Source organism: Lissotriton helveticus, chromosome 10, assembly GCF_964261635.1.
Source record: "Lissotriton helveticus chromosome 10, aLisHel1.1, whole genome shotgun sequence".
Taxonomy (NCBI): domain Eukaryota; kingdom Metazoa; phylum Chordata; class Amphibia; order Caudata; family Salamandridae; genus Lissotriton; species Lissotriton helveticus.
Genome location: NC_136071.1, coordinates 682,228,821 through 682,245,844, shown reverse-complemented (window position 1 = coordinate 682,245,844; position 17,024 = coordinate 682,228,821). Strand labels below are relative to the sequence as shown.

Genomic DNA, 17,024 nt, shown 5'->3' with positions numbered 1-17,024 from the left:
AGCCCAGCAAGACCTCAATAGGCACTGTAAAATGTTATTTGTCAGTCCTTTCGTCCTTGCTGCTTTTGCCGGATTAAATTCCTTGTTCAATTCACCTGTTGTGATGAAGTTTCTTGAATTTTTGACACCTTCCCTTTCCAAACCATTTGTATACCCCAATGGGACCTTCACATTCCTCATGTAAATGCCTATGCATAGTTAATCGCTGTGTCTTTTTATTCTAAAAAACTGCCCTTTTCATTGTGATTGTCATCTTGTCATGTAAGTGAAGTGCAGGCAAATTCAGTGCAGCACTCTACACAACCTTCTTTCCAGATACACTGATGCTGAGAAAATTAGCAGCCTGTTTACAGAAAGTTGCGACTCCCACTTTGGCCAGTGAATCAGTCTACTAACATGTTTTACTTCCTTTCACCCTTCGAAAGTGAAGGAGAGGCTCCATCTGTTGTATACTAGAAAGACTTAAAGTTTTTACATTGATTGTTCCAAGGACCATCAAGTGGTCGGTCAGGTTTTCATTGGGTTTTCTGGAGCTAAGAAAGGGAAGGCTATGCAAAAAAGGACCCTGTTAAGGTGGATAGTCCTCTGCATCAAAATACACTATGAACTTGCCTAGAAGCAGCACCTGGAAGTAATGTAGTCTTCTGTCTCCACCAGTTTGTAGGATCTCCGGCAAAGATCACATCCTGAAGGTATGTTTCTTAAATGAATTTGTTTAAGTGCCTCAGATCCACCGCCTGCCTCCACTTTCCTGACTTCTTTCTGATGAGGAACAAATTGGAATAAAATCCCATATAGCGTTGCTTTAGAGGGACTTTCTCTTTCGCATTTTTAGATAAAAGCGTTCTCCGTCTGAATGAGTAGCAATTTTTAAAAGCTCAATCATGAAAAGGAGGGTGTGTTTTTTAACAAAGCGGTCCCTCTCCCAGTGGCCTTGTGGTGGCCAGTCGAATTGGGAACTGCTCCCACCCCGAAGGATTCATTCAAGAATCTCTGTGTCCGCTGGGACAACATCCTATCCCTTTCCACACAGATCCAACATGTTTCTGCTGTCTGCTTTGGCAAGATGAAGGTGATTAGGAAATTCATCGACTTCTTGCCTGAGTCAGTGCGTAAAACTGTGGTGCATGTGATAGTCACCTCCCATCTTGACCATGCCAATGGACTCTCTCTGGGTCTGCCCAGTGGTTTGATCCGTATGCTGCAGATAGTACAAAATGCGGCAGCTAAGCTGGTCCCAAAGGTCCCTCTCCGGCATCATATTTCCCCTTACCTCAGACAACTTTATCGGCTCCCTGTGGCCAAGAGAGTTGAATTTAAGGCCCTCGCATTTGCCTTCGGAGCCTACCAGGGAAGAGGCCCGAAGTACCTGAGGTCGAGACTTCGTCCTTACCTTCAGGACAGATCACCGCGGTCCAACTTGAAGCGCTTCCAATGCGTCTCCCGTTTTGCCAAAACGAGAATGGGGGGGCAGAACGTTCGAGGTTGGAACCTCTAAATGCTGGAATGACCTGCCCCTCCAACTTGGTATGATGCACTCTGAGCAGGAGATCAGAAAGGCCTTGAAGACCTGGCTGATTACCCGCAGAGACTAGTTATCCTCTGGCATGGCTATGTTGTTATCCGCATTAGCGCTGGGACACCTCAGTTGAGGTAGCTGCACGCTCTATAAATGTCTCTTATTATTATTATTATTATTATTATTACTATTAATATAATTTCACACTTTAGTGTGGAGAGATGGTGATGCGGTGTTCTGCGTGGACGGAGATTGGGAGGCTTTTGAACAAATTCCATGGTGTACATCTAACGCCCATCTTTCAGAAGAGATGATCTTCCACTGATTGAGGAGTTTTGAAAAGGGATTGCCGAATTGAAGTAGGACTGAGGCAACAGGTGCCTGCGTCACATCATTGCCTCTTGGCAGAATCTTGAGACTTTACTCCAGCCGAAGGACGTTGACGCACTGGTTGCCTAGAGTAGGCGGACGCTGCTGTTGGCCTGTAGGATTGTTGCACAGAGTACAGGGCTCGAACACTTCTGCAGGTAGGGTTGATAACCTGGTCTGCGCAATGACGGTCGGGAAGCAAAATGGCCTCAGCCCCTGCCACGAAAAGATTGAAAATGCCTTAGCTGCAAAGTGCCAAGTGAACGTGCAGTCTCAGTGTCCAATTTGATGGACTGTAAGGCATTGTCCACATGCTTCCCAAACAGGTTCTCCTCCTCAAAAACCATATCGAGGATCTTTGATTGTATCTCTGGGTGAAAGGCTGTTGCGTTCAGCCGCCCTTGGCGACGCAAAACTGCCGCATCTGCTATTTGGCGAAAAGCCCTGGATATGATGTCCATGGCTACATTGGTTATCTCTAAAGAGGCCTTCTCCTCTTCCATCTGGATTTTGTGGGCTTTTTTCCCCTCCTGGAGCTACTCTAAAAACAATGACATGTCCGGTTACATCTGCCGGTCGTATCTCCCAAGGATGGCCAGAGCATAGGAGGCTCTAATAGAAGTTGCCACCATGGATTAGGATCTCTTGCCAATGTTGTCCAGTCTGCCACCCTTCTTAACAGGAGGGGCCATGCTCGGCGATGATGGATTTTGTCCTGCCTGCATTATGACTTTGTTCGGTCTGGGCTGACCAATAGGGCAAGTTGGAGAATTATCCAGAGCTTTGTATTTCTTGTCATGCTTTGGGATGAGTGCCTTCACTGAAGCTGGAGTCTTCATAAATTGTAATCCCTCCTGCATGATGAAATCCAGATTAGGGATAGATTTTGTTGATCGTTGGGCCCCTGCTTTGAAGTTGGATAGAAAACACTCCGTTTGCTTTGCTGGAAGAGGAAGATCGAGACGTTGGACACTCTCTCTAGTATATCATGGAAGCCACCAATATTGGCTGGTGGCGAATCTGCCTTGGGGTGGTTAGGAGAGGCTGACATTGATGCCACGTAATCGTCCCAATCAAGATGGTCCCCTGAATCAAATTGAATTTCCCCTTCCTCAGGCTGCTGATCACCGTCACTGTTAGTTAAAGTGTCTGTTATTCTAATATTTGGCAACACAGGCCTTTGTTGCCTGGGAGGGCTCTTTGGGAGAGAGAACCTCCAGAACGCTGTGTCTTGGAGGTGGTTGTCGGTGACAAATGACACCTGGATCGCGATAGTGTCCCTGCACATGAGGTAGCTCTTCTTCCGGTTATGTAGCCTGATCCTGGTCAGCCTCTTTATCGTTGAGCTGAGAAGGGCTATATGCTGGACCAAAAATACTTTCATCCCCGGATTCTTGCATTTCCAGGAGGTGCACTGGTGGCAAAAGAGACATTTTACAAATGTCCTGTGGCATAGATGCGGTTATGCTCTTGCTAGAAATATACAATATTTCTTTAGCTGAGGTCAACTGGGTCATTGACTGTGCCGTCAACGACGTAGCCCCGGATGGAATCCTCGTAAATGGAAGGACATGGGATGAGGCTAATGGCGTTTATGTAACTGTCAATGAAATCCCTGCAGTGGGAGACGGTCTCGTCGACGATGAGGATGCCATCGTCCTAGTCTTCGTTGAAGACAAAGAAAGGTTTCTTGGCTTTTTGGTCGTCGTCATTGTAGTCTGTCGCTGTCGTCACAGGCATAGGATGGAATACTTGAGACAATGCGGCGGTCGGCGGCGTGGGTAATCTTTATGAACAGATCCATCGACTGGCTAGTTTTCTTAATCGATGGCTCCTTAAATGTAGTAGTACGAGCAGATGAACGTGAGACGACAGGTCTTCCACGAGAGAGAAAGAAGGTCCAGCCAGTACTCGACCTCTTGATACTGGTCTCCCTACTATGAGACTTAGGCATCTTAGACTCCTTGTCAGAAGAGGATGAACCCTCCTCTTAATCTCTTTCTCCTCACACTCAGAGTCTGAATCAGAGTGTGTCTTTTTTCTTTATCCAAAGTAGCAGCCAGGCCTCACGATTTTGGAGAGTCTTAGCTGAGAAAGTGCTGCAGTATTTTCACTCCTTAGGCTTGTGCTGAGGATACAGGCAATATAAGCATTCCTTGCGGGGGCCTTCTTTTGGAACCCTCAGACATGTTGAAAATAGTCAAACACAATCCCAAACTAACTGGATAGCTCTCTGGTCAAAAGTTGAGCAGTAAAACACTGATTCAGCAGAGCTCCTGGAGACTTTCTATAACACGACGTGCTGTAAGAAATTTGAGGTACGGTGACTCTTCAGGGTATAAGTGCTTCAGAGTCTCTGCTCTGATTGTTTGAAGTTTGGATGTTTTAAAACAATGTGATATGGCTACCAATGTCTATTGTTGTACATGGAGTTTTAAGGCTAATGCTTTAACACTGCTTATATTACTGTTCCTGTGGGACTCTCACCTTGACAACTGGTAAGATTCAAGCATGTGACTCCATGAAAGATACAATACTGGAGAGCTTATGTTTGGTTGTAGTACAATTAGCATCTGTTGCTGACATTGTTCTGCTCGTAAAGGCTCCAATAAAAACGGTTTTAAACCTAAACTGCACATGATGAACAAGTAGCAGGTATTGCATTGACATGGAGGTGGGCTTTGATTTCCAGATTATTCCTGCCTGCCTGCTATAATGTATTTGAGATTTAAAACAAGTCTTTAGTTTCTTATGCATACTTTCACAACTATAGACAAATCTTGCTTCCCGACTCTCCCCCACTTAAAATTTCCTATTATCTCTTTTTTGTTTGGCGGATGTGTACATACAGCTGTTTGTCTCAGTTATGTTATTTAAACAACCATATCTTTAAGCTAAATAGCATGGCCCAAAACCAAAAATGTTTCTGTTTTTATTAATTTTTGATTTTCTAATTAATAGGTGTCTGAAATGCCAAAACCTGCTTTCATGAAAAAGAACCTTGAAGAGCTTGGAATAGGAACATACCATAACATTGCCTTCATACACCCACACACTCCGATCATTAAAGCCTTGAATATATTTGTTGAGAGGAGAGTGTCGGCGTTGCCTGTTGTAGATGAGTCAGGTAAGTTGTTGGAATCCTGTTTCCGTTATTTTTCTTCTAGACACCACAGTATAGAACAACTGTTTTGTGATTATGGCTATCTGCATTTGCTGCCATAGGTCCTCCTAGCTCTTTACAGTTCCTCCAGATGCTGCCCTCCTACATATTTAAGTTTGTAGGAGAAGAGGGAACTTTGTTGGCAGTGCTTCAGCTCGCTTCCAGTCCTGGCTCTTTGCATGGCTTAGAAGGTTAAGGGCTCCTACACACAGCTGGGTAGGCCACTTCATATAGGCAGCATTTATTTAAGTCATTCATAACAACAATTTTATAATCCTGTGAAGGAGAAAATTGTTTAATTATACTTTACCAAATTCAGATGCTGAAACGTTCATTCTGTCTTATCTGCTATCCCGGTCTACTTCTTCCATAGACTCTAGATAAGCATTTTATAGAGCGGGTTAGGATCCAAAATACTCAAAGGTTCTTCTGTTCTGTTTGGAAAATGGCCCTTGCCATTCTCGTTACAAAAGCCCAATCCAAGAAAAATACTTTTAAATGAACTCAGTCAAGTGAAAACCCCAGTGCTTAAACTCCCTTCAGATATTTGAAGTTTTTATATAGCACCTTATCACCAGTGCAGTTATTAAATCACTTTACAGAGAACCAGATGTACCTTATAGGAGCTGAACAGTGAGAGTATTAGGAAGAGATGGGATGGGATGGGAAGGGAAGGGAGGGGAGACGGGGACAGGGGTGCAGAGAAATGAAGGTGGAAGGAAAGTGAAATTAGAAGGATTAAACCAGCAATAAAGAACCAGCGAATAAAGATAACATGGCTGGAGTTGGCGATTCATATACTTTCAAGTAGGTTGACCAGGATGACCGTTGTGACTACTTGACAGCCGGGGTGCTTGGCATCTTTGTTGAGGTGAGACGGGAATGTGTATGTTTTGAAGCTTTTCCTGAAAGTCAAAATGCCATGGGCTCGACATAAGTCTAGATATGAAGAATTACAGAAATTGAGTGACGCCTCTGAGATCGGCAACTTTATTACTAGCAAATACTTGAATGTTGGAGATCTATTGTTAAGGAAACCTTGCTCCTCAAAAGTCTTTCGCCTCCAGATAATGTGAGGAGGTTAAAGAGGTAGTTTGGTCTGTTTTAGAGTAATACTTTGCCTTGGTAGCCAATGAAGTAATTTAAGAATTGGGGAGATATGCTCAAATCTTTAATTTACCCTCAGATGAGTGTATATGGGTTTGAGGAGAGCAATGGTTGGTGTGGGAAGACCGGCTAGAATAAGATTGCCTGTGTCTGTTCTTGAGATGACCAGAGCGGGAGCTGCAGACCATAATTGATTGGTGGAGAGAAGATGTTTGCTTTTCTTAAGCTTGTGAAGTGGGAACTTGACTAACTGCTCCATTTTGTTTAGCTCTGCTGTGTGAAGGAGAGAGTGGGTATTCCAGTGTGAAACCAAGGGACTTGGTAGTATTGAGCTGGGCCAGGTTGTACCCCAACATTGTTGTATCAAAGATAAAAGCTGAGTCGATTTCAGAAGAGCATCTGCTGAGGATTAGAAGGAACTCCCACTTTCAATGGGTTCAGTCTTATGCAATGAGAGTCTATGTATTATTTTCAAACCCTTTTGTAGGGTGTGTAAGTCCTGCAACAAAGATAGTTTTAAGTACAATTGGGTGTCATCTGTGTATTGGTGTAGCTTTATGGCAGTGTTGTTTAGCAACAGCTCAAGAGGTTCCACATAAAGATTGAACAAAATTATGCAGAGTGTTGATCCTCGAGGTACACTTTAGGTCGCTTGTTCTATTGCTGATGTGAAATTCCCCAGGTTTATGAGCTGAAATCGGCCTCTCACGAAGTAGCTGTGCAAGCTATCAACCGGGACTCAAAAGCTCACTGCAAGCTCCAGTGTCCTTCAGAGAAGATGATGCGCTGTGTCATATGCCGCTGACCGATCCAAGACTACTAGTAGGCTAATTTCACCACCGTCACGGATATGATGCATGTCACCCAAGATCTCAAGTTTGCCGTTTCAGTGCTGTAACCTTCTCTGAACCTTGATTGGATGTGGGAAAGTAGGTCATTATTACTTTTGTAGTTGTTTAGTTGGAGTGTGACACCTGTTTCAATCGATTTGCTATACATGGGAGATTAGTGATGGTTCTGAAATTTTCCCAGGGTCAGCATTAGGCTTCTTGAGTATGGCTGAAATTTTGACCCCAAAGTGTATCGGAACAAACTTGGAGATAGTTTGCATTGATATACAAGAGTGAGAAAGTTGAGAACAGTTTAAAGTTTTCTTTGATTGTTTTGGCTGGAATCGTGCCTCTGAAATAATGGGTTGAGTGCATTTCACTGATAATTTTGGCTGTATCTTCGAGCTTGAAATTAAAGAATGATCCCAGAGTGTTGGTTGTTTTAGGAATGACTATACGAGGAAGTTAAAATTCACCAGGTAGGTCTGATTTCAGTTTAGAAGTTTTGCTAGAGAAAAAAATAAGGAACCTGTTGCATTTTTCTGTAGAGGGAGAGGATACTTTGCTCCTCCTGACTTTTGTGTTTTCTCGTATAATGATGAATAGGGCCCAGGAGTGGTTCTGCGAGTGGAAGATTAAATTATGAAAGAATGTAGCTTTCATTTTTCTAATCTCAAGCTTAAACCGTTTTTTGCCTTTTTCACTTTGAATTTAGTTCAGTCAAACCAGTCTTTTTGCCATAGTCTTTCCGGTTGTGTAATTTCTTTTTTTGTGCCTGTGCCAGGCTTAATTGAACAATGGTTTGTTGGGTGAGAGTTTCAGGCGTGGGGTTTCTATGAAATGCCTTGTAGACAGATAGTCTCTTTACATCTTCTACTGCCTGCTGTTTTTTTAGGAATTCAAGCGCCAAGATACTCCCTGGAGTGGTAGCGCGCTTTATAAGTGCCATTTCACATCACAGCACATCACATCACATCAGGCTTTTCGTTTTGATGGAGATTTCCAGTTGATAAACTAATTGATTGTTTTTGTGTGCTGGGTGCATATGAGATCAGTGTGGTCACTCAGACTAATCTTATTGAGAATAGGTATCAGGCGTTCGTTGAAAGCCCCAGTGGTAAATAATTTGTGGTTTTGAACCCGGATTTTGGGTCTGAGTTTTCTTGTATTTAAGGTTTGCCAAAGGCAGGCGGAACTATAGAGGGAAATGGTCAGTTCTTTCAAATTCAGAAGAGATAAGGCAAGAGAAACTCTCAATCGAAGTGAAATCAAATCTAAAATCTTTACTTTGTTGTGGATCTGGATGGTAGATATTTGAATGAGTTTGTGCATCCATGAGACAGTCCAGTTCTCAGTAGACATTTGAGTCTTAGTTCTCACAATTAATGTAGAAGTCTCCCAGGTTGATGTTATTGGGAGAGTGCAAGTAGTTGAAAGCAACCTATTCTGAGAATTGTTCCATAGTTATTCAAGGGTTTTAGGACCCTGTAGATTATGTGCAGGTAAATAGATTTGGTAGCAATGCAATTTTCATGCATTCAAAAGATGCATGAGAAGTCGTATCACACTGGTGACAAGAGAAAGAGACTGAAAAATATTACCAGCACACCAACTTTTTTGCCTTGCCTATCTGTTCTGAGGGTCCAGTAGTCGCGTGAGAGAAGAGAGTCCCTGATGTTTTGAGAGAAAACATTTAGTCTGGTTTCCGGCATGCAGAATAAATTGGAGTTCAGTTTTTCGATCAGGGCAACAATCTGATGCATGTGTTCATTGACTGATCTTATGTTGAGTAGAGTGCTTGACAGAAGAAGTGGCTTTTCATTAGAGCAATAGATTTTTGCCAGGTTTTTTGGTTTGGGTCTTCCTGTAGAGGTAGGTGTGTGGTGTTGACCATTGTAGAGTATTGGGTTTATGCCTAGAGTGGTGACACATGATGGCCTCTGTCGTCCTGTGAATATATGGTGGATGGGTCTCTCTCTCTGTCTGTATGTGAGCAGGTCTAAGGTATGTATGATGTGGGTACTTTTCCTCTGAATTCCAGCAAAGATAAGTTGGATGATCCCCCTTTATCAACTTGGGTGCAGCCCTGCGGAATCCATAGACTGAAAGACTGTACGACTGACATACTTTTCTTTGAAGAAGGAATAGCTGAATTGCTGGCAGAAGGGCAGAAACCTGTATGTTGTATCAAGACCTACTCCTTTATGGATCCACAGGTGGCACAGAACTTTGTAGTTTGCAGAAATCTTGGGACCAAGACTTGTGAGAATGGGGCAGAATCAGAACTTTTTAACAGGTTTTATACTATCTAGCAAACGTTTTGATTGTCTAATAATCTGACCAGTTGTAAGAATGAAGGGAAACGTAAGATTGGAGTCTTTGAAATTACAATATGCTCCCTTTTTTTCCTTTCCCTGCCCCCTTCACCATTATAGAGTGTTCTTCCTAATGGTCCTTAAGGAATAACATAGTGTTGGCTTGACTACTGCTTTTTCAGAGATGTATAATAAGATAAGTGGATATATATAAAAATTTGAGATACATAAAATGTGGTGTTTTGTTATAAGATTGAAATATAATAATTCAGAATTTCTCACTTACATTAGCAACCACTACCCATCCCACCATCCTCAAATTTTAGTAGTGCTCAGATGTTTTTTCATATGTTTAGAATTGTCAAGTGGGCACACAGAGGACGCATCGACGCACTGCTTTCCATGGCCTCATTTGTAAACCTAGCCATAGTGGGTGGTTCTGCCCCAAGGTGGCAAGTGATCACAGGATCTGCAATACGATGGTGCCTCTTTACCCAAGTACATCAGCTCCCACTAGTAAGTAACATTCTTTGCTGAAGCCTCAAATTAATCCAGACTAGATCATCATCAGCACACAGTTCTCTTGCTGAAGTAATCAATAGGAAGAAAAGCAATCAACACTGTGAGAAAAGGATTGAAGCCTTTGAATATTTCACATTGTAATGTTGTTTTTAATGTTAGTGACTATACAATTTTAAAATCAAAAGCGTAATGAAAAGCAAGACGAGGCCGATGTACACCTTCAATAATAGGAAACTAGGAAAGAGCCTCTTATTTGACCTATATTGCTTTTTAGTATGGCCTCCTAGGGCTCATTTTTAAGACAGATCCCCAAAAACGGTGTCATACACCAAGATTATTTCAAAAAAGTTTTTTTGTTTTATTATTTATATTCTGCATGTATAAAAGAATTTTTGTAACAGTTTTATATATATTTTTTAGTTTGCTGTTATTCATTGCTTATAAAAGTTCATTATTTACAAATACATATAATAGTTGGACAAATAAACAAACAATTGGTAATATATATCTAATACTTCTGCTCTTTTTGTGTGTGATAATTCTACAGAATTTGAACATTATGTATCAACACATAAGCAGTAGATTGGATTTGCATAATTACAGATACTAACAAACTCCTCATCTGTGACTGCATTTGAAGCAAAAGAACCGGCAATACAACTTAAAATCAAAATACATGTAATGTGTACATATATGACCCCACACTCAGCCATAAACACTTTATTCTCACCTGTCAAACCATCTCACTCGCACTAGCATTCATACACCAAGAAAGTCCAATCATGTTTGAGATCCTGTTAAAAATTGTCAGACAAACTCTTATTCTTTGTGGTACAATTGTGTCCCATCAAGTTCCTCTGTTCTAAATGTCTCTGAGAGGATTCCCCATATATCTAGTACTTACTATAAAAAAGTTAAAACAAATTTCTACATGCAGAATATTAATAATAAAACAAAAAAACTTTTTGAATCAATCTTGGTGTATGACTGATTTTGGGGATCTGTCTTGCAAATGAGCCCTAAGAGGCCATACTAAAAGCAATATAGGTCAGATAAGAGGCTCTTTCCTAGTTTTTTGTCATTTCCTCCTCCTCTTGGACCTGAAAAAACATAGGGGGTACCTTTTCTTTATTGTCACCTTCAATAATGTTTTCTGTACTGTTTCAAGATAAGTTATATCATATTTATGAAGACCGAGCAGCAGGCATACTTCTGTTCTGAGGTACTTGTTCATCTTTTTTTTTGTTTGGTTTTCCTAATTTAGCCTCCCGTCACTTTAAACCGAAGTTATAAATCTGGATGTTCCCCTTATTGTGTCATAAGAGTTATCAGTGAATTTCTTTGCAGATGTAGTGAGCACCCACTCGGGTTTATCTTATTAATTAAAGTTACACACAATCATTGTACATCACCTCACTTCTATTACACCTGAAAGGTCCTGATGTACATGCTGCAGTTATAAAAAGGCTTCCTAAATTTAAATTAATAATATGTGAGCATTCAAATTCCAAAAAATGTGTTTAATGCAATGTGTAAAATATCTAAATGGCGGTTTAGGGCAAAATAGACAGTCACCAATACTGTACTTACACATACTCCTAAAAGTCACAACTTGTATGTGTTTTGATAGCAAACTTGAGGTAGGACTTTTTCTTGATACCCAAACCGATGTAATTTATTAGCTGTAATGTGTGACTTGTGAAAGTTGCTACTTTCTTCATAAATCATACCCTGTGCATCCTAAATCATCATGTTTACAAGATTATCTTTACGAAATTCGAGCTGGAATTTTGAGGTTTGTTTCCTTAATCTGTTCACTTATGTATAAAACATAAAGGAGTTTAACCGCATGCGCGCTGCGGCTATTTTTGCGCTACGCGGCTTTTTTCAAAAAGCCGCGTTACATGACGAGCTGAGCTCGTCATCAGCATGCGAGCGGCGCAACTGATGACGAGCAGAGCTCGTCATCAGCGCCGAAGGGGTTAATTGCACTTGGCCTGTAGAACTATCATAACACTCAAGTCACCTTCCCTTTTCATATCATTATTCTTTCATTTGTTTTCTTGGGTCTTATGTGCACAAGTAGGCTTTATGTTCACGTTTTTCCCTTGGAAGGGCCCCCTAAAAATGGTATAACCAAGTCTTGCATTTTCTTAATTTTACTTGCAGTTTTACGTTTGGTTCTTCCTCGACAGTAGGTAAATTATACCGTGGATAACATTTGAATAAATATGCATTAACATGTATTTAATATATTGCCTGCAGATTTTCCATCTTAGTATTGTGAAGCATTAAAATATACATCCAAGTTATCCATACTTGCTCTTGTCAAGGGGAGCAGTTGTAATCCAAATACTAAAATATTTTTCTATTTTTTTTTACAGGAAAAGTTGTAGATATTTATTCCAAATTCGATGTCATAGTAAGTATTCCCTATATCTATTTCTAAAATTTTCCTTACAAGTATATGCATTTTATGGACTTGCCTTTTGCAAAATGCTGTTTTGTATCGGAGTAACTGTGTGTACAAAACTGATTACACAGAAGGTCGTAATCCTTTTATATATTTTTTTCTATCTCAGGTGGCAGTGATGCCTTAGCGTGCTTCACCCACGTGATGTAGTTATGTATGGTCCTGATGAACGCTGAGCCGAGTTTAGGCTCCTAGTAGCAGAAACATGTCGACCTATATTGTTTTTTGTTTAGGACTGGGTGGTTCAAATTAACATAACCACAATTCTGTCCGACTTTTCTCACCAAGATTTTTAATGAAGTTAGAGCTACCCCCTTAATAAAATATTTTTTTTCAATTCCGGGGAGTAGTCCACACTTCTTTTAACTTTTCAATCACTGCTTTCTAAAAAGAACCCAATGAAGACAAATGGCAACCGACTGTCTTGTTGGTGCCTGAGGGTTCTTCTTGTGGCACTCTGCATGCAACCCTAACTGTTTGACTGTTCTTTGTTTGAAATAACTTCTTTACTTGGTGGTAGTTATCAACTATCCCTTTACTTTTTTATAGTCAGTCTTCCGTTGATTTATAACTACTACTCATAAGGGGTATAAGAGTGGCTTTCTCTCTTGTTGATTATATATACAAAACTGAGCCTCCTGTCTCCTTTGCCAGGGCAGTAGGTCACAACATACTCCAGGGAAAGTCCGACTCTAAGGTGACCGGTTTTTTGTTTTTCCTTACACAAAAGAAATTGTGGTGAATATATTTGAAAGATTCCTTAGGTGTGTGCCTAATAACAGACTATTGTCAGACTACAAATAAGTAGACTAGGGACATACAAATTGCATGAAGCTATGTTTTTATCTCTGTAAAGCAATAACCAGTATTTAGAATCTATAAGGATCTGGGTGCACTTGATTCCTCAGACCATTATAACGAAAAGACTTGGGCTGCACACTGGCACCGTGAAATATTTAGCTTGCAAAAAATGTATCCCAAAACAACATTAAAAACGTTTGATGAGGCTTAAAGTGAGTGAGAACAATAGAAAATACATGCATGGTACTGAAGTGAATTGTGGAAAATGGTGGGGCTGTTTAACAAATGCATTTATGAGAAGGATAGGAGTTCTGCAAGAGTTCTGTTACATGTACTCTAACATAACATTGTGAATCAGTCCCTAAACGTTCAATTCCTTATTAGTAGAAGTCTAAAGAGGGCACAGTTCTTTCTTTTTGTACTAACTGTATATGAATATCCACTGAATATTCCAATTCTATTAGTTTTTTCGATGTTTTAGGACCAACTCAGAAAGGCATGTAAGAGTGCATAAAGGACTGCTACAGGAATACTGCTTTAGGTCCTCAAATGCCTTTGTGAATCAGGCTAATTAATATGCTTTCATAGGTGGGGTTGGATGTTTTTATAGCAAAAGAGAGTAGTGCCAAATAGTCTTGATTTTTTTTTTTTGAAGTTGTAACTTTGCATTGTTCAATAATCTGTTTTTCTGTCCACATCTTTTTATCCCATCGCATTAAAATCCATAGTCAAATTCACCGCTTCAATTCGGTGTACCAACTGTTTATAGCCACCACATGAACTTTGTACTGCAGTAGATCTGCACGTTTTGTCCACCGCGTTGAGAAAATCCTTCTGATGCTTGCAACAGAAGGATTTTCTTTTTCAATTAATAATGTTGGGGCGAGAGTGGGAAGCTTTTCCCGAATTCCAAAATTCTATATTTTCAATCACTGTGATACACGGCTCTCTGACTTAAGAGTGATTTAAATTGAAAGAATTTGCTGCCTTTAAGTGCCATCTACTTTCACCAGGATCGATGTTCGGAGGGCATAGCTTTGCCCTGAGCACTAATCTAAAAGGGAGAGGCACAGCTGGAGAGGGTATAGTGTCCTCTTCCAGCAGTACCACCCCCCTAATGGATCCCTGCTTGGCGATCACTCAAGGACCATGATCCCCAAGCAGAGATCTAACCACTGGACACCAGGGAGATGGGTGTGAGGCCCCCCGGCACAGGCAAGTGCTACAGTGCCCACCCTCAAAATAAAGGAACAGTCTTTCTACACCCTTTGGATTAGGAGATTTAAGAGAGGTTGTCCCCAGTCACCCCCACCCTCCACCAACACCCAGAGTGGGCAGGAAGCTTACTAAACCGGTATTAAAAAATAAAAACGAAGGGGTGTGGACAGCCCACCCTGGTATCTGCCCATGCCCCACTCCCAAATGCACCCATTCTGATGATCCTAAGTGTGGGGCAGAAAGTCCACTGGACACATTGGAAAGTAATTGTACAACAATAAGGGGTGGGGGTGTCCCACCTAGGCATCGGAGCATGCCACATCCCATAACAGGCCTATATGTCTTTCTGCTCCCCAAAGTGATAGATTGGAAATGTACTTTAATCTACCCCCCGCCCCCTCTAGGGGGCAGAAAGCCTAGTGGACACCAGGAAAAATAAAGGTCCAGACAAAAAGGGTAGCCCACCCTGGCATCGAACCATGCCTCCTCTTCATTATGGCCTCAGCAGATTGCAAGATTTTCCTGCTAAACTGTTACCACCAAGGGGGCAAAAAGCCCAATAGACATCAGGGTTATTATTTTTTAATAATAACGGGAGGCGTAGCAGGCCGGGCCCACCCAGATTTTCAGCTATGCCCCTACCCCATATTAGGCCTTCTGGTCTTTCTGCCTCACCCCTCGGTGGCAGATTAGGGGGAGTTACGCCCAGTCTGTGTGTGGAGGCAGAAAGCCCTCGATAGATCATGGATATTTAGCCAGAAAGGGTCATTTCTTGCAATCCACCTTTTTGTTCCCCATTTTTCCATACAAATAAAATAAACTTTTGCTATATTTTAGCCATTTTCCCAGTTTCCTGGAGGGAATCTACAAACCCCAGATTTGCCATATAAGTGTCATACAGTATGTAACGTGTGTAATAATAATTGACAATTGCTCTGATGTTTACAAACGTTTATTGAAATTATATTCTATTGTTACTTAGGTAGCACCTTCCATACTTCTCGACAAGGCCTGAAAATCGTCACTTTCCATGGTTCTTGGCCTATTGGTTGTTCGAGAATACAATAGTCTGAAATCAACATACATACATACAAATAAATGTGTGTGCGTGCGTGCGTGCACATATATCTATCCCTCCAATTCTGGGGACGAACAAATTATTCTTTACAAGAGAGGGGGTCTGCTTGTTTCACTCTCTCAAGCCATTTAATGCCCCCTGGGCCCTCGGGAACTATAGATTCTGCCACTGAGCTATACCATGTACCCCCGCCATGCACTGCTTTTGACCTTCATTGTTACATCGCTTATGACATCATTGATGGCAGCACAGATGACAAGACTGTGCATGGTGGGAGTGCGAGTTTTCGTTACTTCAGTTAAATATTGCTGGTGAATGTCAGTGATTTTTAGAGTTTAAAAGGTTGTGTTTCACCTAACTATAACATCCCTTTAGCCTTTGGTTTTTTCAGTGTGTGTGTATGTATACACACACACCCTCCTCCTCCGTCTCCTTCCTCTCCCCCATATTTACATAGGAAAATTGCTCTTTGACGTGTCTCTATCTTTGGTATTGTTCTGAAATTTTTCAGAAAAATGCCCCAGTGATTCTTTTTGCCCATGGAAAATTTCGGGGGGTCTGTCAAGTGTGGGGTGAGGAAAAAGGGGGCAGGTCAAAAGGAGTTTTTTCCAGTGTTAACTTCCATCGAGATTTTAGACACGATCACAGCCCGAACCACTAGATGGATTTACACCAACTTTGGCAGATGGATGATAGGAGTCTGCGAGTCACCGCATGAGTCTCTGAGAAGGTCTGTGAGGGTTCTTGACAAAATATCGATGTTAAAAATATAGAAGTAAAAAATATCGATGCAAAAATATTGACCCCCAATACTTAAACAGGTAAGTACAAAAATATCGGAAAAAAATTTAAATATAGTTGTACAAAATATAGAGTTTTTATATATATATATACACACACACACACACATATATATATATATCTATCCAAGTACCAGCGTTATATATACATATCTCCACACACAATTGCCCTTGATTTAGGAATGCCAACATTCAGGCCATCATGCCCTTGCTCACTGGCTTTGAACACAGCCGCTGCAGCAGAGCCAAATTTTATCCTCATGCCCCGCCCTGATGGGACTTCGAAATGTCTTATGGGAGAGGTAGTTTGTGCATTTTCTGAATTAGTTGCTGCAGTCGTGTTGTGCGCAATAAAATCCTTTCCCCAAGTGGGTTACATGAAGGAAAGCGGCAGTGTCCCTCGAATTGCACCCCTCCAACAGCAGTCCTTCAACTCCACATGGCTCCCGAAGTGCGAGAGCAGCAGTCCGCAGATTACGCTGCGGGGCTTTCCCACGATGAAGGCATCGCCACACTTAACATCCACACACAAAGATTGCCCTTGATTTAGGAATGCCAACACAGTTGAAGGTACGTTTCTTACTTTATTGCAGGTCGAGACAAACCGCATTTACTCCTCCACATTGCGCCAAACGTTTCAGGCCATCATGCCCTTGCTCACTGGCTTTGAACACAGCCGCTGCAGCTGAGCCAAACTGTATCCTCATGCCCCGCCCTGATGGACTTCGAAATGTCTTATGGGAGAGGTAGTTTGTGCATTTTCTGAATTAGTTGCTGCAGTCGTGTTGTGTGCAATTAAATCCTTTGCCCAAGTGGGTTACATGGAGGA

General features: G+C 41.5%; 1 protein-coding gene across 8 annotated transcripts in view; it reads left to right on the top strand.

Moving 5' to 3' along the window:
* PRKAG2 (protein kinase AMP-activated non-catalytic subunit gamma 2) overlaps positions 1–17,024 on the top strand; it is a 1,661,435-nt gene that overhangs the window by 1,594,091 nt on the left and 50,320 nt on the right. For all 8 annotated transcript variants that reach the window (XM_078663217.1, XM_078663218.1, XM_078663219.1 and 5 more), the window contains 2 exons: positions 4,850–5,015; positions 12,210–12,247. In XM_078663217.1, coding sequence (XP_078519343.1) covers positions 4,850–5,015; positions 12,210–12,247 — 204 coding nt within the window. The remainder of the gene's footprint in view (positions 1–4,849; positions 5,016–12,209; positions 12,248–17,024) is intronic.